Source organism: Canis aureus, chromosome 18 (genome assembly GCF_053574225.1).
Source record: "Canis aureus isolate CA01 chromosome 18, VMU_Caureus_v.1.0, whole genome shotgun sequence".
In the NCBI taxonomy this organism is placed as follows: domain Eukaryota; kingdom Metazoa; phylum Chordata; class Mammalia; order Carnivora; family Canidae; genus Canis; species Canis aureus.
Window position 1 is genome coordinate 15889990 of NC_135628.1, and position 24698 is coordinate 15914687.

Here is a 24698-nt window from a genome sequence, read left to right on the forward strand (position 1 = left end):
CTACCCGTGGGGGCGGGGCTACCGCGGGGGCGGGGCTCGCGCGGGAGGGGCGTGGGCGGGGCGTGGGCGGGGCTCTTGCAGAGCCGCCGCGGGGCTGGGCGTCGGAGCTCCTCCGCGCACCGCAGCAGCAGCCCCGCGACCTCTTTTCCGAGCGGGAGGCGCAGGACACCCTGTTGATGGACCGGGCGGCCGTGGCGAGGATGGGCGCGGTGGCGAGCGCCAGTGTGTGCGTCCTGGTGGCGGGGGTGGTGCTGGCCCAGTACATATTCACCTTGAAGAGGAAGACAGGGCGGAAGACCAAAATCATCGAGATGGTGAGTGCAGGGCTCCGCGTGCCCGAGCGCTTGATGGGCCGCAGCGCGTGGCATCCGGCCTCCCCTTCGCGGGCTGGCTCCGGCGGAAGGCTAAGAGCACCCTGGGGACCCGTTCACCCCGCGAGCGGCGACTCCGTGCACCGCCGACCTGGTCTGGACCCTCCACGGTGTCCCCCCTCTGTCCTTTGTTGCGTCTCCATTCGAAGCAGAAAGGCAGCAAATAGGTGATTAGGAAACAAGCCACCTCCTGCAGCAAAGCCCATTTCTCAAGAAATAAACGGAACGTTCTAGGCCAGGTTGCTGCCTGGTTCTGCAGCCAAACGGTTGTGACTAATCCAATTCGTACAGTTTGTTTCTGCACCCCGGGTAGAATGAGCTAGGTTGTGAAAAGGTGTAACTTCTCAGTGCTTGAAAGGATGCCGGTTAACCCCGTTGGCGTTCAGAATAGTTTATTTTGTATTTGCATGTTATTTCTTCTTGTCTCAAACTGCCAGGAAGTATCTTTATGTTCGTTTCCCACCCCCTCACCAGACGTCTTGCATAACAGTATTTTAGAAATTTATTTCCAATTTTATCGTATGAGTGTTTCAAGACTCTTAAGGTACATTATAAGCAAGCAATATTTGCTTCAAAGTTGGGCGGGGTTGTTTCTGGTTTTGGTTTGGTTTGGTTTTAGTTTGGTTTTGTTGCTGTTGTTGTTTTAATTAAAATCCACTAATAAAGACAAGTTACTCAGGAGTTGCATTCTAATGTGCTTACTGGAATGCATGATCTCATGTTTACTCCCAATAAAGTGCTACACGCATGAACACAGGGGTCAAATATTTATGAAAAGTAAGTTGACAGTCTACTACCATACTAAATAATAATCATTTTAGGTTGATATACTTAGAATACTCAGCCTCAGTTATGTTTTCGTTGATCAAAGATACTGCCCTAGGGATCCCTGGGTGGCGCAGCGGTTTGGCGCCTGCCTTTGGCCCAGGGCGCGATCCTGGAGACCCGGGATCGAATCCCACATCGGGCTCCCGGTGCATGGAGCCTGCTTCTCCCTCTGCCTGTGTCTCTGCCTCTCTCTCTCTCTCTGTGACTATCATAAAAAAAAAAAAAAAAAAAAGATACTTCCCTCTTGGTTGCTGTTGGCCCTGGGTTGAATACAGGATATGTTCCCAAAACTAATAGTAAAAGAAATGTCAACTCCCATGTCTCATGTGCCAATAATATTCCTAGGTTTTGTTTATTGCTAGAATTAAATTATTCTTGGGTTATTATTTTTTTTTCTCCGCTTAGGTGGTAGAGCAGCAAATGTTTTTATCTCAAAAATTTTAGTTTGTTTATGTTGCTGTCCTGCTTTGAGAACTTTTGCCTCAAACCAAGAATTTATATCCACATGTCCGGGAGGGGCGACAACTAATTGCCATGCCTTAGTATGCACGTAACCTGTGGATTGGTCTGTTATATCACTTTTTGAAACCAAGTAGAATTAAAAATCAATTATTTCATAAAATCCCACGGTGATACCATCCTAAAAAGTTTGTCATCTCTGTGAAGAATAATGAAAGGCCATCAGGCAGGCCAACTTTACTTATTTGTAGTATAGGAATCAGTCAATCTTTTCATATACATAAGTATGCATAATGTTATATTAATTCAAATTGTGATATATATGCAGCTGCTAGTAGCTTTTAAATGGAAAAACTGAAAGTTTTATGTATTTATTTTTTACTTTTTTTTTAATATTTATTTCTTTATTTTAAATAGTGAGGAGGGATAGAGGGAAAGGGAGAGAGAGTATTAAGCAGACTCCATACTGAACATAGAGCCCAGCTTGGGGCTAGATCTTATGACCCTGAGATCATAACCTGAGCTGAAACCAAGTCAGTGCTCAGCCGACTATGCCTCTCAAGCACCCTGACTTTTATGCTTTTAACTTGTAATTTTAATCGCCTATTTCTTCAAATGGGATAAACATTTGATTGGGAGTCTGAAGATTTGGGTTCAAATCCAGGTTTTATCTAATAACTCTGTTAGGGGCCGTGTTTTGCCCATCTCCCACTCCATCCTCCAAACCCCCACCTTAGAGAATCTCTACAAACCTGTGAATATCCAGTGGACATAGCTTAAACCCATCACAAGTAATGGAACCAACAACAACTACCTAAGCAAGGTGGGCCTACTCATACTGGCTAGGTAAACAAATGACTTCTGGTACTGGGTTTAAATTATGCACTGCTTTAAGAGTTTTTAGTTAAAAGACACAGAGGTGGGGATCCCTGGGTGGCTTGGCGGTTTGGCGCCTGCCTTTGGCCCGGGGCGTGATCCTGGAGTCCCGGGATCGGGTCCCGTCGGGTTCCCAGCATGGAGTCTGCTTCTCCCTCCTCCTGTGTCTCTGCCTCTCTCTCTCTCTATGTCTATCATAAATAAATGAATAAATAAATCTTTAGGGATCCCTGGGTGGCGCAGCGGTTTGGCGCCTGCCTTTGGCCCAGGGCGCGATCCTGGAGACCGGGGATCGAATCCCACATCGGGCTCCCAGTGCATGGAGCCTGCTTCTCCCTCTGCCTATGTCTCTGCCTCTCTCTCTCTCTCTCTCTCTCTCTCTGACTATCATAAATAAATAAAAAAAAATTTAAAAAAAAATATTTAAAAAAAATAAATCTTTAAAAAAAAAAAAAGACAGAGGTATGGCTGGTGGGCTGTGCATGCTACAGCTGAAATGTCCTGTAGGACAGCAAGATAAATACACAGAGGAAGCCTGTCAGAAGACATGGCTTAGGATGTTTAGAGCTCAGGGACACCTGGGTGGCTCAGTCAGTTGGGTGATGAACTCTTGGTTTCTGCTCTAGTCATGTTCTCAGGGCTGTGGGATTGAGCTCCTAGCTGCTCAGTGGGAAGTCTGCTTGAGATTCTCTCCCTATGCCCCTCCCCCTGGACATGTGCCCCCCCCACATATTCCCCCATAAATAAATAAATCTTTTTTAAAAAGAGATATTTAGAGCTCAGAGATAAGCCATTTTTCATTGTCCATGTACTGCATTATTAAATTTTATTTTAGAACAATTTTAACTTAATAACATAATTGAGCAAGTAAGTACAGAGTCCCAACCAGTTTCTCCTATTACTAACATTTCACATTAGTATGGTACATTTGTTGAAATTAATTGAACAAATATTCATACATTTTTAAATATCCTTACTTTGTTTTTACTTAATGTCCTTCTCTGTCCTTGGGTTCCATCCAGAATGCCACATACATTTAGTCATCATGTATCCTTATCTCGTATTGGCTGTGACAGTTTCTTAGATTTTTCTTGCTGCTTGTATCTCTGGTACAGCAAGAAATAAATATTTGGTGTTTGTCCCAGGTTCCTGCCACACAGCTCCTAAAAAGCTTGGACTCTGGGAAATGTTAACAGTATCTTTTGTATGCTAATGAGGTGGACTGGTAGCTGGGGGCCCCAAGATAGCTTCAAGATGGGGGCTGGTTACCATAAAGATTAAGACCTCATTGGAGGATTAGAACTTTCAGCATCTCCCCCACACACACACACTTCTGTGAACAAGGAAAAAACTGAAGTTCAAGCTGATCACCTGGTCAGTAATTCATTTGATCAATCTTACCTATTTAACAGACCTCTATAAAGACCTCTAAAGGAGAGCTTCCAGGTTTGTGAAAACCTTGAGGTGTATTCTTGAGGCTGGTGTGTTCTAGAGAGGACATGGAAGCTCTCTACGCCTTTTTCTATATCCTGCCCTGTGCTTCTCTTCCATTTGACTGTTCTGAATTATATTCTTTATATGAAACCTGTAAGTAAAACACTCTCCTGAGTTTTGTGAGTTACTCTTACAGATTATGGAACCTGAGGAGGAAGGTTGTGAGAATCCTCAAATTTACGACTGGTCCATCAGAAGTATGGATGACAACCTGGGACTTGTGTCTGGCATTGAAAGTGAGGACAGACTTGTGGACTGAGTCCTTACCTTATGGGATCAGATACTAATTCTAGATAGTGTCAGAATTGTGTTAGAGAATGGTTGGTGTGAGGTGTCAGAATTATGTATAAAAACAGTTAAGTGTAAAACGTTTAGTAGTATCTGGCTCATAGTAACTGCTTATTAAATAGTAGTTGTAATTATTGTACCAAAACAGACTCTTAGCCAGTTTCATATCCTAGTCATTTTCCCCTGTGAATACTAGTAGGGCATAATTTTTAACCACTGGTATTATTTTCTCTCAACTGTCTCTCTCCTCAAGTCTTCATCATGAAAACTACTCTCATTATCCCCAGTAAGGATGGCTTGCAGTGTTTGTAAACTGGACCAAAAAGATCAAGATTGCCAAACGTGTATAGAAGTTGATACACATACAGTAGAATTTTGCACAAATGAAGCTAGTATTTGGGATGAATTGTATTTGGGAATGAATTTCTCTAACCTCTCCTAGATCTTGCAAATTTTAAGTCCTTCCTCATTGCTGTTGACCATCACTTATCACTTGTTATTCAATTTTATTAACTCACCATTCTAATCAGACATGCCTGCTCAGATAGGACCTGTTGCCTCTGTGGCTTTTAGTTACTCTTAGTACAAAAGTTCTGGAACAAAGCTTGAGCACTTACTGCTAGTTTTCTGCCAGGCAGAGAAACCCACCCCAACACAAAATTTAGGCTTTGAAGAATGAGGTAGTAAGAGAGGGAAATGTAATCATATGTGTCTTGCATGCAACTTTTTAATATTAAATGATACATGGTGAATTCAGTGTTTTTTACCTGGTTGATTTTTATCCATGGGCATTGCAGCTCTGGTGGCTTATGGGCAGTCCAGGCGGCTCAGCGGTTTAGCGCCGCCTGCAGCCTGGGGCATGATCCTGGGGACCTGGGATCGAGTCCCATATCCGGCTCCCTGCATGGAGCCTGCTTCTCCCTCTGCCTGTGTCTCTGCCTCTCTCTCTCTCTCTCTCTCTCTCTCTCTCTGTATATTCTCATGAATAAATAAATAAAATCTTAAAAAAAATACAGTAAGTCTATAATGTATTTAACAAAACCCACCAAACATCATAGGGCTAGCCTACCTTAAATGTGCTCAGAACACTTTTGTGTGTGCTTGTGTGTGTGCTCAGAACATTTACATTAGCTTACAGCTTGTCAAAATCATCTAACACAGAGCCAATTTTATAATGAAGTGTAGGATATCTAATATAATTCATTGAATATGGTACTGAAAGTGAAAAATGGAATAGTTGTATGGTACAGAAAGGTTGTCAGTGTAATGGTTGTTTGTTTGTTTTTTTTTAAGATTTTACTTATTTATTCATAAAAGAGAGAGAGAGAGAGGCAGAGACACAGGCAGAGGGAGAAGCAGGCTCCATGCAGGGAGCCCGATGTGGGACTCCATCCCGGGTCTCCAGGATCAGACCCCGGGCTGAAGGCAGCGCTAAACTGCTGAACCACCCGGGCTGCCCCTGTGTAATGGTTGTTAATCCTTGTTATTGGGTGGTTGGCTGGGAGCTAAGGCTGCTGCTGCCATTGCCCAGCATCAGGAAAGAATATTGTACAGTACATTGCTAGCCTAGGGAAGGATCGGAATTCAAAGTACAGTTTCTACTAAATGATGTCACTTTCTCACAATTGTAGAGTCAGAGAATTATAAGTCAAACTATCACAAGTTAGGGACATCTAATAAAATTTTAGGGAAATAGTAGGAACTATAATTTTTCCTCATAAAAGAAAAACCCGGTGCTTGAAACTAAATAAAACTAAGTGTTAGTGATTAAAAAAATAGCAGTGTACAAATTTAAGTACTAAATGTGGCTTCTAAAGAGGAGAATTAAAAAATATATGTGGTCAGTCATCAGGGCATTAGGACAGCACCAATGAAACTCCTTTCAATTTTCTGGATATATGATGCAGTCAGTTTCAAAAAGGAAATAATTTTATTTTTTAATTTTTGTTTTTTTAAACTTTTTTTTTTCTTAAAGATTTTATTTGTTCATGAGAGACACACACACAGAGAAAGAGGCAGAGACATAGGCAAAGGGAAAAGCAGGCTCCATGCAGGGAGCCCCATGGGGGACTCAATCCCGGGACTCCGGGATCACATCCTGGGCCGAAGGCCGGTGCTAAACTGCTGAGCCATCCAGGGATCCCAAAAAAAGGAAATTATTTTAAAGTAAAAGCATTCTAAATGTGTATGTATGTATGTTTATTGACGCATATGCTGCTTATAAGAATTTGTCTTATTCTTTCTGGATTATATTAGGAGAAATCTTGGAAGAGTTTTTAAATTTATGAATGAATGCTAGCTTTCCTGTCTTACTGTTATCAGCCACAGAACCTCTCTCCTGCTCTAAGAATCTCAGTTTTCCTTTAGTCATCATTCAGCTGAAAAGTGGGTTTTATTTGTTTTTATTAAATTTTGTGTTTGGCTGTCCAAATCTACATTGATTTCTCAGTACAGTAACTTAGAATTTATTGTTCTGTTGTATTAATTCCAGAAACTAATCCAGAAAATTTATTTAGTGTCTTTTAGGACGGAAAATGTAACGCCTCATATTGATAATAGGGGCACCTGGGTGGCTTAGTTGGTTGGGCATCTGCCTTCGACTCAGGTCATGATCCCAGGGACCTGGGATTGAGCCCATTTTGGGCTCCCTGCTTGGTGGGGAGCCTGCTTCTTCCTCTCCCTGTTCTGCTCCCCCTGCTTCTGCTTGCTTTCTCTCTCTGTCAAATAAATAAATAAAATCTTTAAAGAATATATATTGATAACAAATTGATCAGCTTTTCCAATGATCAAAATCCCATATGTTTAATTTGTGCTTTTGAAGTTGTTTTAGAAAGGTGAATATATGTACACACACATATTTTAATTCAAGGTACTGAAAGATTGAAATGACTTTTAAATTTAAGGCTCATCTATATATGTCACTCTTCTGTTTGCTGTTAAACTAAGTTGAAAATAGATCTTTCCCTGGGGAGTTTAAAAAGTTAAACTACATTCTTGGAAGATAATTACTTCATTTAGTTAGACTATTTAGTAAACACAAAGAGCTGGCTGCGGAAAACAAACATTTCTAGCCTCACATATAGAACTAGAATTACATGGGACACCTGGATGGCTCATTGGTTGAGTGTCTGCCTCCGGCTCAGGGCATGATCCCAGGGTCCCGGGATCAAGTCTTGCATTGGGCTCTCGCAGGAGCCTGCATCTCCCTCTGCCTGTGTCTCTGCTTCTCTGTCTGTGTCTCTCTTAAATAAATAAGTTTTTTTTAAAAAAAAAAGCTAGAATTACAATCTTTAAGCCAGAGAAAGATTAAAGGTTTTATTATGAAAAATGGAGTTAAATTTGATTTCTGTGATCTCTTCTAAAGATGTGGTTTAGTATGTGGAGTGACATGATGCAAGGGATGTAAATAGGACATAACTTTTTTTTTTTAAGATTTTATTTATTTATTCATGAGAGACACAGAGAGAAAGAAAGACAGAGACACAGGCAGAGGGAGAAGCAGGCTCCATGCAGGGAGCTCAACAAGGGACTCAATCCTGGGTCTCCAGGATCACACCTCAGGCTGCAGGCGGCACTAAGCTGCTGCGCCACCGGGGCCACCCTAGAACACAACTTTATTTCTCTTTCTTGTGGCCCCTTTCAAATTTATTCAGTAGTGGTAATCTTTCTTGCCCGCTGGTGAAAACTCTGGTAGGCCTGTGACCTGTTGCTCATTCTCAGGTAAAAGACAGTCTATTATAATCACAAGAAGTCAGTCTCATTTCTGTAAATAGCAGTGTCTAGTCCTGTATTATGCATGAAATTCCATATTAATTCTGTGGTGAGACTTCTAAATGGATATTAGTACCCACCAGGATTTTTAGCTCTCCTCCCCTTCTTGTATTTGGCCAAGCTTTGCTATTCTGGCTGGAGAGGATATGGCCACTCTGGGCCAGTGTAATTATGAACAGGTGCATAGTTGTCCATAGTCTCTCCTGTTGGAGCAAACCCTGCAGAATCATGTTGACATGGAGATGACACAGTATCAAAGCAGCCTGGAAATATTGAGCCAGCACGTAGAGGACAGCTGCTCTGGAGAGTCATCTGGACCCATATTGGACGTTGTGTGAATGAAAAATAAACTTTTTTTGTGTGTTAAGAGACTGAGATTTTTCTGCGGTTTTTGCCCCACAATTTATCCTAACACAGACTTCTTTACTACTCCAAAGCTATGGCTTACTGCAGGTGGCTCCTCCCCTCCCTAGCTATCTGGAATGGGAGAGGAGAAGTAGTCAAGCTCTCTCTTTCCCGACTGTTTCTCTTTCCTCTACTAGCCATTGCTTCAGATTTTTGGGTTAATATGGTAGAGGAAGGATTTCTTTTGCTGAGGAAGTAACAAAATGAGAGGGTTTTTTAAAGGCTTATTTATTTTAGAGAGAACTTGCGAGTGAGAGAGCATAATTGGGGGCAGGGGGGGCAGAGGGAGAGGGAGAGAGACAATCTCTAGCCGACTCCTCATTGAGCACAGAGCCTGACATAGGGCTCCATCCCAGGACCCTGAGATCATGACCTGAGCTGAAACTAAGAGTCTGACGCTTAACCTCTTTGGGGAGAGAGAGCATGTGCATAGATGTGTTGGGGGGCTAGACAGAGGGAAAGGGAGAGAGTCTTAAGCAGACTCCACCCTGAATGAGGAGCCCTAGGAGAGGCTTGATCTCCAGCCCCCTGAGATTATGACCTGAGCCAAAAGCAAGAGTCAGATACTTAACCAACTGTGCCCCTCAGGCACCCCAAAATGAGAGTTCTTATTTGATTGGTTAGGTTTGTGCTCTCTGGGCCTGCAAGGAATTTAAAGTTGACTTTGTCTTCTTTCACTGTATCCCCATAATATGGGCAGTTAATTTTTTTTGCCACCCCAGTCCATCTCAGCCCGATTTTATTTTATTTTATTTTATTTTATTTTATTTTATTTTATTTTATTTTATTTATTATTCTATTCTGTTTATTTATTTTTAGTAATCCACTCCATATGGGCTCTTGCCTTTGTGAAGTCCTTCCTCTCAGGTGGCTCTTATGGGCTAGACAGAAATAGGTTTCTGGCTCGTTCCCTCCTGTGTGGGAACATTCGCTTACCCCTGGCTCTGAAAACTCTAGGAGTATAGGCAATTACAGCAAAGCCGCTTTTAAAAATTTTCAACTTTATAGAGTTCTGACAAAATTATAAAATATTTAAAGTGTACATTGTGATTGGATATACATATACACTGCGAAAGGATGCCCCCATCTAATTAATAAACCCATCACCTTACATATTTATCTTTGTATGCTTGTGAGAACACTTAAAAACATTTAAGTTCTACTCTCGGCAAACTTCAATTATACAATACAGTGTTCTCACCTATAAAAATGGTGGAACAACTTCATGAATTTGCATGTTGTCCTTGTACAGGGACCATGCTAATTTCCTTACTATTCCAATTTTAGTGTATGTGCTGCCGGTGGAGCATAGCAGACCCACTTCTGTCCCGCTGACTATCTTTTATAGCTTGGGTCAGGCCTCAGTCTTCTGCAGAAAACACATTTCAAGTTCTCCAGGTGACCTCATGAAAGGGCCCTCTTACTTGGTGAGAAGGTAGCGCTCCACTGTACCCATTCCCTTAGGGAGGCAGAGGGCACAGCAGCAGCTCTTCCAGTCACCCTCTTCACTCATTTCACCCTTTTGTATTCCTTAGGTGGGTAAGGACCCAGGATTCATGGAGCCAATTCTCTCCATTTTCCTTTCCTCATCTTAGTAGGATACTCACCCCTGAAATGAATTGAAACAGGAATATTCCTAATTTTTTTTAAGATTTTATTTATTTATTTATTCATGGGAGACACAGAGAGAGAGAGAGGCAGAGACACAGGCAGAGGGAGAAGCAGGCTCCATGCAGGGAGCCTGACGAGGTACTCGATCCCCGGTCTCCAGGGTCAGGTCCTGGGCTGAAGGTGGCGCTAAACCACTGAGTCACCCGGGCTGCCCGGAAGATTCCTAATTTAATGTCTACTACATAAATTCAACATTCTATGGATTTTTTAAAGATATAAATCATTTTTTATGAGCCAAATTGTGACCCCTTAAAGTTTTTCTAGCTGGACTGAGAATCTATTAAAAAATCAACTGACAGATTAACAGGAGAAAATCAAATTTAATAGTATACGTATGGGTCATCCACACAGATGTGGAAATTCCACAGACAGGCAAAAGAAGGTCTACATGTCATTCTGAACTAAGGAGAAGGGAGTTGGGATCGAGGACCTGAGAGGAAAGGAATGGTTCGCAGGGCACTAAGAAGAGCAGATGTTTGCCCTGACATGCAGATGGGTCACTCAGGTAAAATTTATCTCTCCTTATTCTGGGAAAGAACCTCAATTTAGAGTTCTTCTAAGTAGTTAAAGGATGAACAAATGTTCAGCCCATCCTCTTGAGCCCACAGGGTCTTAATTGCCTTCAGCTCAAAATAATCTTCATGCCTGGGAGGTGCATCTTGGGGTGGCCTGACCTTGGCCCCTACAGGCTTTTGAATGATAAGCAACCATTCCTGTTTAGTGAGCCTCAGCCTGTGTGTTCTGTGTCCTTCGTGACCAGTCCAGCCATTCCTGTGGACCCTGGGGTCATGACAGCAGCAGAAGGCAGATGCTTACCTGACCGAGCCACTCAGGTGCCCCCATTTCTAATTTAAACACATCTCAACTACTTATGGGTTCCTTATAAACACCAACAATTATTCCTTACAAGCCGATGCTGTTTTTGAAACTTGAGTGAGTTTTCCTTCCTGGAGATAAACTTCTAACAAAAACTCCTTCCTTTCTTCTATTTTAAGATAACATCAAATGTTCTCTGGGTACTATACTGAGTAAGTGGAAAGCCCACTATTGAGTCTATATTTAGAAAAAGGAGAGGGCGGAGAACCAAGATTTAAACAACTGCTTTAGTGGCTCACTGCTATTATGCAGGCTTTTAAAAATATCTGTGTATCCCAACTTTAATTTATATCAGTACTCAGATTTATGATCTTTTAGGACTGGATTTTTAATTCATCATTTGTTTTGTGAAGCATATTCCCCAAACTCCTGTGGCATTTCCTGATGATTTTTCATAAAGCAGCAATTTATATACTATCTTGTACTGTTCACTGTTGTGTGTGTTCTTTAAGGGCCTAGATTGGCATATATTTCTTTTTTAAGATTGTATTTATTTGTTTGAGAGAGAGCACGTGCACACACTTGTGCACATAGGGGTGAAGGGCAGAGGGAGAAGAAACAGGCTCCCTGCTGTGGTAGGGCTGTATCCGGAGGACCCCAGGACATGACCTAAGGCAGACATTTAACCTACTGAGCCACCCAGGCACCCCCTTTTATTATCTCTTTTATTAGTTGCACCTGACTAAGAGAAATAGCGACTTAAAATCAATATAACCAATGAACATTTTTCTAATGAGAGGTCCAAAAAATAGGCAGTTGCTGGTATTAATTAGGGGGTACAAGGATATCAAGACAGAGGTCTTTGAAATTCTGTTGGCATTTCTCATGGTCACAAGATGGCTGTTGCAGTTCTGGCCAACCTTCCATCTTCCAGGGAGGAGGATACTCCATTCAATAAAGCAGAATTTTCTCCTTACGTGTCATTGGAGAGAACAGTGTCATATAGCCACCCTAACTGAAGCCGAGGAATTTTTTGACTGAGCAAATGGCCACCCTCCAACAAAACTGAGATTCTATTAGTAGAAAAGAAAGGGAGGAATTAGGTAGTAAGCAGTCTACCATGTTATAATACCATAGTCCCTATTCCTTTCCCATATCATTTGCCATTCAGTAAATTGATTTAATATTTGATAAAATAAAAACCATATATATATAATCTGGTATTACTGGTGGTCACATGGCTGGTACAAAAATAGAGTATTCCAACTGTTACAAGTCCTTGGTAATACAGCAGTAAAGAATACATACTTGGAATAGCTTTACCCTTCTGTCCACCCCAAGTATAAAGATTTATTTATTCACACCTGAAATACCTAGGTCTTGAATAGTTCTTGAGACATCCCCATTGCCTTCATACAATGCTAATGAGATTTAAAAGCTAGTCTCCCATTTATGTGTCACAACTACCTAAAAACTAGAGTCCTAATGATATGAAATGTTGGGATTTGGAGAGAATGGTCAAGAAAGAATTTTTGAGGCTTCTTCAGTGCAAAAAGGTGGTTTTATGAAAGCACAGGGACAAAACCCATGTGCAGAAAGAACACTGGGATTGTGAGGAGTGACTGATTATATACTTTCTTATTGGAGGGGAGTTAGGGAATAGCCAAAGTCTCTAAGGAATTTGGAAGCAAGGTTTCTAAGACTTTGAGGGGCTAGCTGTTGTTAGGAAAAGATTATTTACCACTGTCCTAAAACCTTAGTCATGAGACCCTTCAAATGTATATCAGTGGGCCATATACTTCAAGGATGATTGCTCATATGTATTTTGGGGCCATAGGGGTAGAGATAAAGGAAGTTTCCATAGAGGATTTTCATATATTAAAGTACACGTACAGGATCCTGGAGATTGGGCTAACACCAAGCTAAGGTTGTCTTTTACCTTTAGCAAAGTATGAACATTGAGGCAGTTGAGTTCCTGGAGGAAGATCACCCTGCCTGTCCCAAGTACTTATCAATGGGCTGTAAGTTATAAGGAAGTTTATTTTTTTTCTTTTGCCTTTGTTCTCCACATTATTAACAGTACTTCTACAATAAATGAATATAAATGTTGTGAGAGGTCGCAAGGAAAGCTATGTGAAATTCAGCGGAGAGTACACTGGGTAATGATTGATGGCTGTGGTAACAATCATGATTGATCAGTCTAAATAAAATATATTGTAAAATAAGGGGAATATATTAAACTCTTAACATTGCCAAAACTATATTCAAGGTCATCTTGAATCCCCAAAATTTGCAAGTATGATGATATTTGTATCAGGCATATGACTTTGTCTTTGTAAATCACGTGTCATGTTTCCTGTGTATTATCCTCATGCATCAAGTTTAACTACATTTTCAGCTTCAACAAGTGTGAGCTCTTATCTAGTGAGCTGTTTTCACATTAGCCAGAATTCTTCCTGAAACAGTTCTTTTTACAAAATTTTTTCCTTAAGCTTTTTGTTGTGAGTTCATTTACACAACAGATGGAGCTACTCCTGAACCAGGTACTATATTACTTGTTTGGTTTTGTTTTTAATTAAGCTCGAGGCTCAACATGGGACTTGAACTCAGGACCCTGAGATCAAGAATCAAATGCTGTACCAACTGAACCAGCCAGGGGCCCAATACTATATTTTAAATGTATCCAAGGAGTCTCTTTTCTAGATAAAAACCATCATATCCTTAGACCCTTTTATGTTAAGCCCTCCAGGTGATTCCAATGAATGCTAAAGTTTGAGAACTGTAGGAGAATTCAAATTTTTGGGTAGCCTTGGTGGCTCAGCAGTTTAGCGCCGCCTTCGGCCCAAGGTGTGATCCTAGAGACCCAGGATTGAGTCCCATGTCAGGCTCCCTGCATGGGGCCTGCTTCTCCCTCTGCCTGTGTCTCTGCTTCTCTCTCTCTCTCTCTGTCTCCCATGAATAATAAATAAATAAAATCTTAAAAAAAAAAAAAAAGTTTGCCCCCAGCAAAATGACAGAGTTTGCAAAATTTGTTAAAAAAAAAAAAAGTCCCCCTCCCCTCCCCCCCAAAAAATCCAATAAGGGGCAACTGGGTGGCTAACTCAGTTAAGCATTTGCCTTCAGTTCAGGTCATGATCTCAGGATCCTGGGATGGAGCCCCATGTCAGGATCCCTGCTCAGTGGGGGTGTCTGCTTCTCCCTCTCCCTCTCCCTCTGACCCTTACTCTCATTCGTGTTCTCTCTCTCTTGCTCTGCTCTCTCCCTCTCTCAAATCAATAAATAGAATATTTTTTTAAAAATCGAGTCTCAAAAAAAATAAATAAAAAATCGAGTTTAATTGCTCACAAATAGTCAGAATTGGGGGCTGCCAAACACTGTGTGGAGAGAGAAATCTGATAAGGATATAGAAAAATGGGCACTTGTGTTTACTCTGTTGAAGGCGGTATATATATCAGTTAAATAAATTATACTGCATTGATTACACTGTGGTGCATTTGTGTAATATTATGCAGCTTTAAAAACAAGAAAGTTGGTTAAGTGTCTGACTTCAGCTCATGCCATTGATATAGGAAAGACATTAAGGTTCAAAGCTGTCAGCCAAGAGAGAATTCTTGAGACATTTTTGGTACAAAAAGGTGGTTTTATTAAAGCACAGGGATAGGACCCTGTGGGCAAAAAGAGCTACACAGGGGTCATGAGGAGTGGCCCATTAGATGCTTTCAAGTTGAAAGGGGTTAGGGGTAGCTTTAGTCTCTAAGGAATTTTGGAAGCAAGGTTCCAGGACCTTGAGGGGGCTAGCTGTTGTTGGGAAAGGTCATTTATTACTGTCTAATGAAACCTGAGTCATGAGACCCTTCAGATGTATACTGGTGGGTCATGTGCTTAGAGAATGACTACCAACATATATCTTGGTGGGGGGGGGGGGTAGTGTTAGAGATAAAGGAAGTTTCCAAAGGAATTTTTTTTTAAAGATTTTTATTTGTTCATTCTTTTTTTTTTTTAATTTTTTTTTTTATTCATTCTTGAGAGAAGCAGAGACACAGGCAGAGGGAGAAGCAGGCTCCATGCAGGGAGCCCGACATGGGACCTGATCCTGAATCTCCAGGATCACACCCTGGGTTGAAGGCAGCGCCAAACCCCAGGGTAGTACCAAACCGCTGAGCCACCCAGGCTGCCCTCCAAAGGAATTTTTTATATGTTAAAGTAGACTTACGGGATCCTGGGGGTTGAGCTAAGATTGCCAGTTGCCCTTAGCAAAGTATTAACATCGAGGCATCTGAGTTCCTAGAGCAAAGTCACTCTGCCTGTTTCAAGGACTTGTCAGTGAGCTGTAGGTAGTAAGGAAATTTAATTATTTTCCCTCTGCTTTTGTTTCCCACATCAGTGATCTCAGAGTCCTGGGACTGAGTGCTCCTTCTGGCTCCCCACTCTGTGGGGAGTCTGCTTGTCCTTCTCCTCCCCCTGCTTGTGCTTGTGTGAGTTCTCTCTCTCAAAAAATCAAATTTTGAAATAAATAAATATATATATATAAATGTATGTAAATCTGTATGAATTAGCATTTTAAAAAGTTCAAAAGACGGTGGTAACTAGGGGGGAAAAGCACATTGTAGAACAGTTATGGTTCTAAGAGACAGATACATATGTCTGTACACATGTATGTCATTGGAAAATCTTAAAAAACTGCATGTAGAAGTGTAGTTGTTACTAGTAATGGGAGGATGAGACTAGGGAAGAGGAGACCTGTGCTCTTTATCCTTTAATGTTGTACACTGTTTGAAATAGCATGGCACGTATATCTTTTTTAGAATTGAAAGCAACATTTTTAAAAGTGTTTTGGGACCACATTGTAGAAATAATCTGTATTATCAGTAGTGAGGTGTCCATAGTTAGCTTGCTGAAGAGCCATTGAGAGTGTGATACTCATTTTTTAAAAGTGGTAAGATCTGGAATGCATTGTAATTGCTCAATCTTGTAGCTGAAGTACACTAAATTAGCATAACTAGAATCAAGAGTCAAGGAGTGAGAGGAAAAAATCTTTTTCCCTCTACTTTTCTAAGTTCTGTGCTGGGGACCCTTTAACAGAGTTAACAAGAGAACAAGTAAGTTTTATTAACACGTATACATGTCAGGTACCTTGGGAAAAGTGAGGTGGGGTAAAATTACACCATCTACAGCTAAGCACAAAAAGAAGGGCATGAAAAAAAAAAAGAAGGGCATGGAAGAGGCCTGTTGTTGGGTGGGAGGAGGAAAAGATGGTAAACCTGAATAAAAGTTGATAATGAGAAAAAAAAAAAGTTGATAATGAGGATTTCAGTGCACTCTCTCCATTGATTTGAGTTCATGGCGCTTGCTTCATCTTTTGCTTCCTTCTCTTTTGGTAGAGAGATGGAGACACACGTAGAAATGGAGATTTCCTTTGTAAGTGTAAATTTCCCTTGCAAAAGGGAACTTCTCTTTTCTGAACTTCTCCTGTGTCTACTGTTTCTCTGAAATAATCAGCTCAAAATAATCCTCATGCCAAAGAGGCATATGTTGGTGTGGCATTCTCTCACTCTGGAGCAGGAATTGAAATAAGCCTGGATTAAAGAGAATGAAGCCCTAGACTACTATGGGAGCAGGAGAAAGAAGAGGACGAACATTGACGGATGGCAGAGGTGAAATCTGTAGGCTTTGGAAAGAAACAGGATTTGTAACCCCAGAATATGCCATCTTCTTTTTTTCTTTAGCTAGAGATGGCATTTAAGATGATAGCTTAGCCCATTTCAGAGAGCAACTCCATTTCCCTGGGTATCATACTCCCATGTATTTAAGAGGTATGCGTGTTTTTAAATTTGTGCTTGTTTTTCTCCTATTAATGTCTTTAATTATAGGAGAGTTTTGGCCAAGACGGATAGAGGAAAAATTGTTTTTTCTCCCCTACAGATTTTATAATTTTTGCAAAGTGTCTTGGATTATCCTTAGTTCATCATAGCAGTTTCAATGTTCCCTACAGTTTATGTTAAATCATTTCTGTGTATTTCTCTTTTGTTTGCTTCTAAAGTAATTCAGACATCACATTATTTAAAGTTACTGAATTAAGTCTATAAAGAATATTAAATCCCATTTTAATCTTTATTCTCTTTTATTTTTTTTTTAAATTTATTTATGATAGTCAGAGAGAGAGAGAGAGAGAGAGAGAGGCAGAGACACAGGCAGAGGGAGAAGCAGGCTCCATGCACCGGGAGCCTGACGTGGGACTCGATCCCGGGTCTCCAGGATCGCGCCCTGGGCCAAAGGCAGGCGCTAAACCGCTGCGCCACCCAGGGATCCCTTTATTCTCTTTTATTTTTTTTTTTAATTTTTTTATTTATTTATGATAGTCACAGAGAGAGAGAGAGAGGCAGAGACACAGGCAGAGGGAGAAGCAGGCTCCATGCACCAGGAGCCCGACGTGGGATTCGATCATTAGTCTCCAGGATCGCGCCCTGGGCCAAAGGCAGGCGCTAAACCGCTGCGCCACCCAGGGATCCCTTTATTCTCTTTTAAATTAGGGGTTGTAATTTATCTCTTCAGTACAGTAACTTATTTGAAATCTAATGTCATGAAACCTACCTGAGATTTCCCTTGCTGTTTTTTTTTTTTTTTTTTTCCCCTTGCTTTAAAAACAGCAATCAGGGAAACCTAAAAAAGAGCAAACAGGGAGATCTACACAATTCCATTTTTGTGTCAGCAGGTGGCAGACTTCTCTCTGCTGTGGCTCAGTGCTAGCTTTCTAAATTATCTTTCTCGTTTATGCATTTTTAAATTTGCATTTATTCTATGCAGAATTTACTCCCAGGCCATAAGTTTTTGTTCAGCTTCTCCTGGGATATCCTTTTCTTCTGTGCAACCTCCTCTCTTGGTTTAGGAACAATCTGCTCTTTTTCGGTAAGGATAATGAGAGCTCATGTATGGGTTAATCCGACCATGAGCCCTGTAAATTCTTTTTTTTTTTTTTTTTTTAGCCCTGTAAATTCTATACTGCATCTTGGAGGGGTTTGTTCACCTGGATGTGATCAATGACTAGAGAATCTCCATCTAAACCAGGGCAGCCCGGGTGGCTCAGCAGTTTAGCACCACCTTCAGCCCGGGGCCTGATCCTGGGGACCTGGGATCAAGTCCCATGTTGGGCTCCCTGCGTGGAGCCTGCTTTTCCCTCTGCCTGTGTCTCTGCCTCTCTCTCTCTGTGTGTCTCTCATGAATAAATAAATAAAATCTTAAAAAATAAATAAATAAACCCTTGAGTTCAGCATTACTCCCTGCATTTTTAAGCATGTGCAGTAAAAATTCAGCATTCTTCTTGGGCCACCAACTCAGTGTCCAGCCCCATGTTTGGCCCGGGCACAGCCACCAACTCCACCATTGTAGCCATGGGATGGCACACACTGCTTCTGCAAAGTGGCATCTTTCAAATACATGGTGGCTTTTTGGGTATGCATACCCTTGATGGCCTGAATGGTTTCATATGTGTTCTTAAAGTGAACATGAAGATTTGAACCTTTTTTTTTTTTAATTCTATTTATTTATTCGAGAAACAGAGAGGGAGGCAGAGACATAGGCAGAGGGAGAAGCAGACTCCATGCAGGAAGCCTAATATGGGATTCGATCCTGGGTCTCCAGGATCACGCCCTGGGCTGAAGGTAGCGCTAAACCACTGAGCCACCTGGGCTGCCCCAAAGATTTGAACCTCTTGATTTGCTTGATTTTGTAGGGTTTTCTGAGTCAAGCAAATAGCGAGCCATTTTCAGAGGTCACCTCAGGCCGCTTAGGGGAAGAGCTCGTTTATGCATTTTTATGTTTACTCTCTCACTGTTGTCTAAACCTGAAGGAGAGCAGAATTTATCACCCGAAAGTGTGCTACTTTGGCATGTGGATTATTGTGAGCTGAAGGCAATCAAGACCTGGAGGGGTCAGGAAGAGCTTTTTACTTTACCTTTATCTACCTAAAAGAATTTAGAAAGGGGGCACCTACCACGAAGAGAGGTATTACCAGAGATCACTCTTTTACCTGAGAGACTTACCTGCGTGAAGGCAAACATTGCTCTTCTCATTTTCCTGGAATTGCCTTACCTTTGGAGCCCCACACCTCTTCCCCTTTCTCCTTAGCTCAGGATGCTTTATAAGCCTCAATTGCCTGGTTGCCTTCTGGTCCTGTATCTTTGTGGGTTCCCATATTTTTGTGAGAGTTCTTATAGGTGTGAAATTAAAGATTTATTTTCTGCTAATCTTTTTTATTATGGGCTGGATGGCCTCAGCAAAGAACATAAAAGGGTGCAGGGGAAAGTATATCTCCTCCCCTACAAACTATTAATCTATAAAATTTTTAATTTTTAATTTTTTTAAAAAGAATACTTATTTATTTATTCACGTTAGACACAGAGAGAGGCAGAGACACGGGCAGAGGGAAAAGCAGACTCCATGCAGGGAGCCCGACTTGGGACTCAATCCCGGGACTCCAGGATCACACCCTGGGCCAAAGGCAGGCGCTAAACTGCTGAGCCACCCAGGGATCCCCTAATCTATAAAATTTAAACCAACTTTGATAGTTTTCTGCCATTATGGATTTAAATGCCGTTGCCTCTCTTCCATGTATGTTGTTTATCTTCCTCATTTTCAAGGTGCTGGTAGATTACAGAGTTGTTTAGTGGTTGATTGGAAGGTTGCTTAATTTGTTTGGCAAGTTCCTGCTTATGAGTGGGTGGAAGTAGATAGTCACATGTTTAACATGATGTGGGTTCCCACAGGATCCTTCCTGTCCCCACTTTATCTCTGAAGCCTTGTCATGGCACAGCTCTCTCGTTTATTTTACCTCAAATGCCCCACTCAGGGCCTGGGTTCAGAACACCATCATCAAAAAAACAAACAAATCATCTTCTTATACAGTCTTCTCCCTGAACAGTTTATCAGTTTAGCTAGATTTCTCTGTCCCAGTGTTCTAAGGGAATGATTTTCACTGAAGATAGGAAAAGTTTGAGAACCTAAGCATTGCAATATTGGGAAATGTTACAAAATAGAAACCTACTGAAGTCACATTAAGAAAACGGGGGGGGGGGGCGAGAAAAGAGAAGAAAACAGGGCTACACTGGGACTAGAACTAGGAAACCATTAGAAACTGATTCATATTTGGGTTAGTTGGATACTTCCCTATTCTCTGCTAACCAGAGCAAAGGAACTAAAATTTGGGGTGTCTACTTATGTCCAAGTTCACTGTGCATGACCCTATTTAATCCTTAACACAGTCCAACTGGTAAATTGTTGTAATTTTTATTAATTTGCTTAGGATCTAGCTTAGTAAGTAGCAGAGCTAGCACTACAATTCTAGCTCTCTGATGCTTTGAAGGAAAGCTTGCTTCTCAATTGCTTTATGAAGTATTATGTTGCTGATCTTTAAAAACTTTGACTCTTTCCAAGCTAATTAAATATTTTTATTTGATTTCATCTTTTGTGCACAACTATGTACCATATATATGTATGTGTGTGTGTGTGTGTATATATATATAATATGTATATAGAGATATTCATGTGTATGTATATGGTTTTGTCATGTGGCCCTAGTTCTGGTAGGGTGGGGAAATCTAGTGTTCCATGATTATCCACTTATTCTGTGTTTTATAAATATTGTGGCTTACATAGTGCGGATAAAGTAACTTCTTTAACTAGTTAAATAATTGGTGATTTGAACTCCTTCTTAAAGTTAAAAAGATTGAGAAAGGAGGAATGTCCAGCATTATCTCATGTTGAATAACAATTTTGTCTTTTTTTTTTTTTTTTAAAAGATTTGAAGCAGACTCCCCCATAAGCACAGAGCCCAACATAGGGCACAATCCCAGGACCCTGAGATCATGACCCCAGCCCAAGTCAGACACTTAATTGACTGAGCCACCAAGGCATCCCTGAGTAACAGTTTTTAACCTGAGTACCTAGCGTCCTGGGGCCTAATCCTTGCCTGCCTGCTATCATAATGTGTAGGTGGTTAAATTGACCTGAGTAGCATATTTACAAGCTTGGCATATATAATTATAGCATTTTCAGTTACTGAAATTTAATTTTGCTAAAGTCATATGAGAAACATGGTTTTTTGTAAAGGATTAAACTTCTATATCCATTTGATTGATTTTTGAATCCCCCCAATACACTTTCAATAAGCATAGATCATATGATTCAGTATAGATTTTTATTTTTATTTTTTTTTAAGATTTTTAATTTATTTATTAGAGACACACAGAGAGAGAGAGAGACAGGCAGAGGGAGAAGCAGGCTCCATGCAGGGAGCCTGGCGTGGGACTCGATCTCGGACCTCCAGGATCACGCCCTGGGCTGAAGGCAGTGCCAAATCGCTAAGCCACCGGGGCTGCCCCAGTATAGATTTTTTTTTTTTTTCAGTATAGATTTTTAAAAATTTATTCATGGGGTTCATGTGTGTGGATTTTTAGTCATGTGACTCAGTTTTAGGGAAGTTTTAAAAATTAAGGACTCAGGAGTACCTGAATTAAGATCCAGCTTTTTGTAAAGAATTTCTTCCTTTTTGGAGCACCTGGGTGGCTCAGCGGTTGAGCGTCTGCCCTCAGTTCAGGTCACGATCCCAGTGTCCTGGGATCGAGTTCCACATCAGGCTCCCCGGAAGGAGCCTGCCTCTCCCTCTGCTCATGTGTCTCTCTCTCTGTATCTCTCATGAATAAATCTTCCTGGGATCCCTGGGTGGCTCAGTGGTTTAACACCTGCCTTTGGCCCAGGGCGTGATCCTGGAGGCCCGGGCTCCAGCCCCACATCGGGCTCCCTGCAATGGAGCCTGCTTCTCCCTCTGCCTGTGTCTCTGCCTCTGTGTGTGTGTGTGTGTGTGTGTGTGTGTGTGTCTCATGAATAAATAAATAAAATCTTTTTAAAAAAGGAAAAAAATCTCCTTTTTTATTTACCTATTTTAAGTTTCATTTTTCCCTTGATTATTTTTTATTTCTGATATAATACATGCTGATATAAAAATTACTAAATCTAGGGACTCCTGGGTGGCTCAGTGGTTGAGCATCTGCCTTCAGCCCAGTGCATGATCCTGAATTACCGGAATTAAGTCCCACATCGGGCTCCCTGCATGGAGCCTGCTTCTCTCTCTGCCTATGTCTCTGCGCCTCTCTCTCTCTCTCTCTGTGTCTCTCTCTGTCTCTAATGAATAAATAAATAAAATCTTTTTAAAAAATTACTAAATCTAGATAAATAAAATGAAGTAATCAATTTTTACCACCCAAAAAAAACACATATTTCAGTAAGTGTACTCCATTGTTTTTTATGCATATAACTACTAAATACTGTTTTTTTCTGACAGGAGATCATATTGTAACATTGTTTTTATTTATTTATTTTTAAAGATTTTATTTATTTATTCATGACAGACACACAGAGAGGGAGAGAGAGAGGCAGAGACACAGGCAGAGGGAGAAGCAGGCTCCATGCAGGGAGCCCAATGTGGGACTTGATCCCAGGACTCCAGGATCCGGCCCCTGGGCTGAAGGTGGTGCTAAACTGCTGAGCCACCCAGGCTGCCCTGTAACATTGTTTTTAATAAGAATTATTCACTTAATTTTTTTAAGTTTATTTATTTATTTATTTATTTGTTTATTTATTTATTTATTTGAGAGAACAGGAGGCGGGGAGGGACAGAGAGAGAAGCAGGCTTCCCGAAGGGCAGGGAACCTGAGGAGGGGCTCGATCTTAGAACCTTGAGATCATGACCTGAGCTAAAGGCTGACACCTAACTGAATGAGCCATCCAGGAGCCCCAAGATTATTCACTTATTAATTTATTCCTTACTAATTTTACACTTATTTTCATGACTATATTATATTCTTTTATGTTATTATATCATATATATCATAATTTAGCAAGTTCTTCACTGTTGAACATTTAGATTGGTTATCATTTTTCATTATGATAAATAATGGGTCAGTAAACATACATGCTGCATCTGTGCAAGTCCATGACTATTTAAGAGGAATGCAGGGTCAAAGAGCATGCACAAATCTTAAATTTTTGAATGTGCTACCAGGTTACCTTCTGAAAAGGTTGTACCAGTATGTATTTCCACTAGCAGTATATACAAGTACCTAGCTCCCTGTTTTCCTGGGAATAGGTGTCATTTTTTTTCTTACTTTTGCCAAATGATAGTTGTTGTTTTTTTTAAGTATTCATTACTTTTGGAGTTGAATTTTTTAAAATAATTGGCCATTTATTTTCTTCTTTTCTGAATTGTCTTTTTATTGATTTGCAAGGGCTTTTATAAAATGATTTTAACTGTTAAAAGTAGGTTAGAAATGTATTTTTCCAAGTTTTTTTGTTCTCACTTTCATTTTTGAGTAGTGTATTTATGACCCTCCTTTCAAATCTTTAAATGGCTGCTATTGCTGCTGTTCCTTTTATTGAAGTATAGTTAACCTACAATGTTATATTAGTTTCAGGTGTACAGCATAGTGATTCAGTACTTCTTTCTACACATTACTCACCATGCAGTTTAGTCACCGCCTCTCACCATACGAAGTTACTACAATCATGATGGCCATATTCCCTATGCTCTACTTTTCACCTCTGTGACTTTATTTTTATAACTGGAAGTTTGTACTTCTTAATCCCGTTTGTCCTTTTATCCTGTTTCCCCACCCACCTAAACCACTCTTTAAACCAATGTACTAATACTTTATAATGTTTTACAGAGCTTAATTTGTATATGACTCCTCATTGACACATTATGACTTCATTCAGTATCCAGAGTGGGAGGAGAATATCGCATGTTGTTTAATTTGTGTAGCTTACTCATTAGTTTATCCTCCCAGACAAAGAATGAGGAAAGCTACTCCAGAAAAAGTAGTAAGGTGGAATTTTGACTCAATAGATAATTTTTTAAAATATTTTTATTTATTAGACAGAGAGGGGCGGTGAGGAGCAGAGGGAGAAGCAGACTCCCTGAGGAGCAGAGAGCCTGATGCTGGACTGGATCCCAGGACCCTGGGATCATCATGACCTGAGTTGAAGGCAGCCACTTAACCCACTGAGCCACCCAGGTGCCCAATAATTTTCATTTTACCTTCATAAACATGACTTAACATATGCTGTGTCCATTTTGTCCAGAGATCTAGTAGCATTATATGTACTTCTGCTTTTTTATATTTTGGGACATGTAACCTTTTAAAAATATTTGTTTTCTTCTGGGTATAATATAGATTACAGAAAATTTAGAAAATACCAAAGAGTATGAAGAAGAAAACAGTCACCTGGGATCCTTTTATTCCTCTGTGATGACTGTTAATTGATTTTTATAATATATTTGATTCAGCCATGTTCAATGATTATCTGTACTATTGAATTTAGTTTGTTACTGGTTTATTACTTAGGACTTTTGTATCTATAATCATAAGTGAACTTAGATTATGTTTCCTCTTTTTGTACTATTTTTGACAGAGTTTTGTTTAGGATTCTATACTAGTTAGTTTTATAAATGGAATTGGATAGCTTAACCTCTTTTTATGTGTTGTTAAACAATTTATCTAGCATGGGGCCATCTGTTCTTTAAAAGTTTGAAAGAGTTCTCCCCATGACACCTGACATAAAGCACTTTGAAGGCCATTCTCTGATAAACCTATTTTTGTAAGTTCTATTCTGATGAGCACACATTCCATTGTTGTACATAATATGTGTTACCAAGACTTTGTATAGGTT

At 40.6% G+C, this 24698-nt stretch overlaps 1 protein-coding gene and 1 non-coding gene across 5 annotated transcripts in view; one reads left to right on the forward strand and one right to left on the reverse strand.

Moving 5' to 3' along the window:
• Positions 1-71: 71 nt before the first annotated feature.
• The window catches only part of NT5C3A (5'-nucleotidase, cytosolic IIIA), a 55173-nt gene continuing 30546 nt past the window's right edge, over positions 72-24698 (forward strand). The window contains exon 1 of one of the 4 annotated variants that reach the window (XM_077856250.1): positions 72-314. In XM_077856250.1, the coding sequence (XP_077712376.1) occupies positions 177-314 (138 nt within the window). In that variant the 5' untranslated portion in view covers positions 72-176. Of the gene's footprint in view, positions 315-16477; positions 16634-24698 lie in introns of those variants that run through there. The other 3 variants (XM_077856249.1, XM_077856253.1, XM_077856254.1) reach the window with 3 other exon arrangements.
• LOC144289282 (U6 spliceosomal RNA) lies at positions 9698-9802 on the reverse strand. Its single transcript, XR_013357255.1, has one exon. It is a non-coding gene; the product is annotated as a U6 spliceosomal RNA (small nuclear RNA).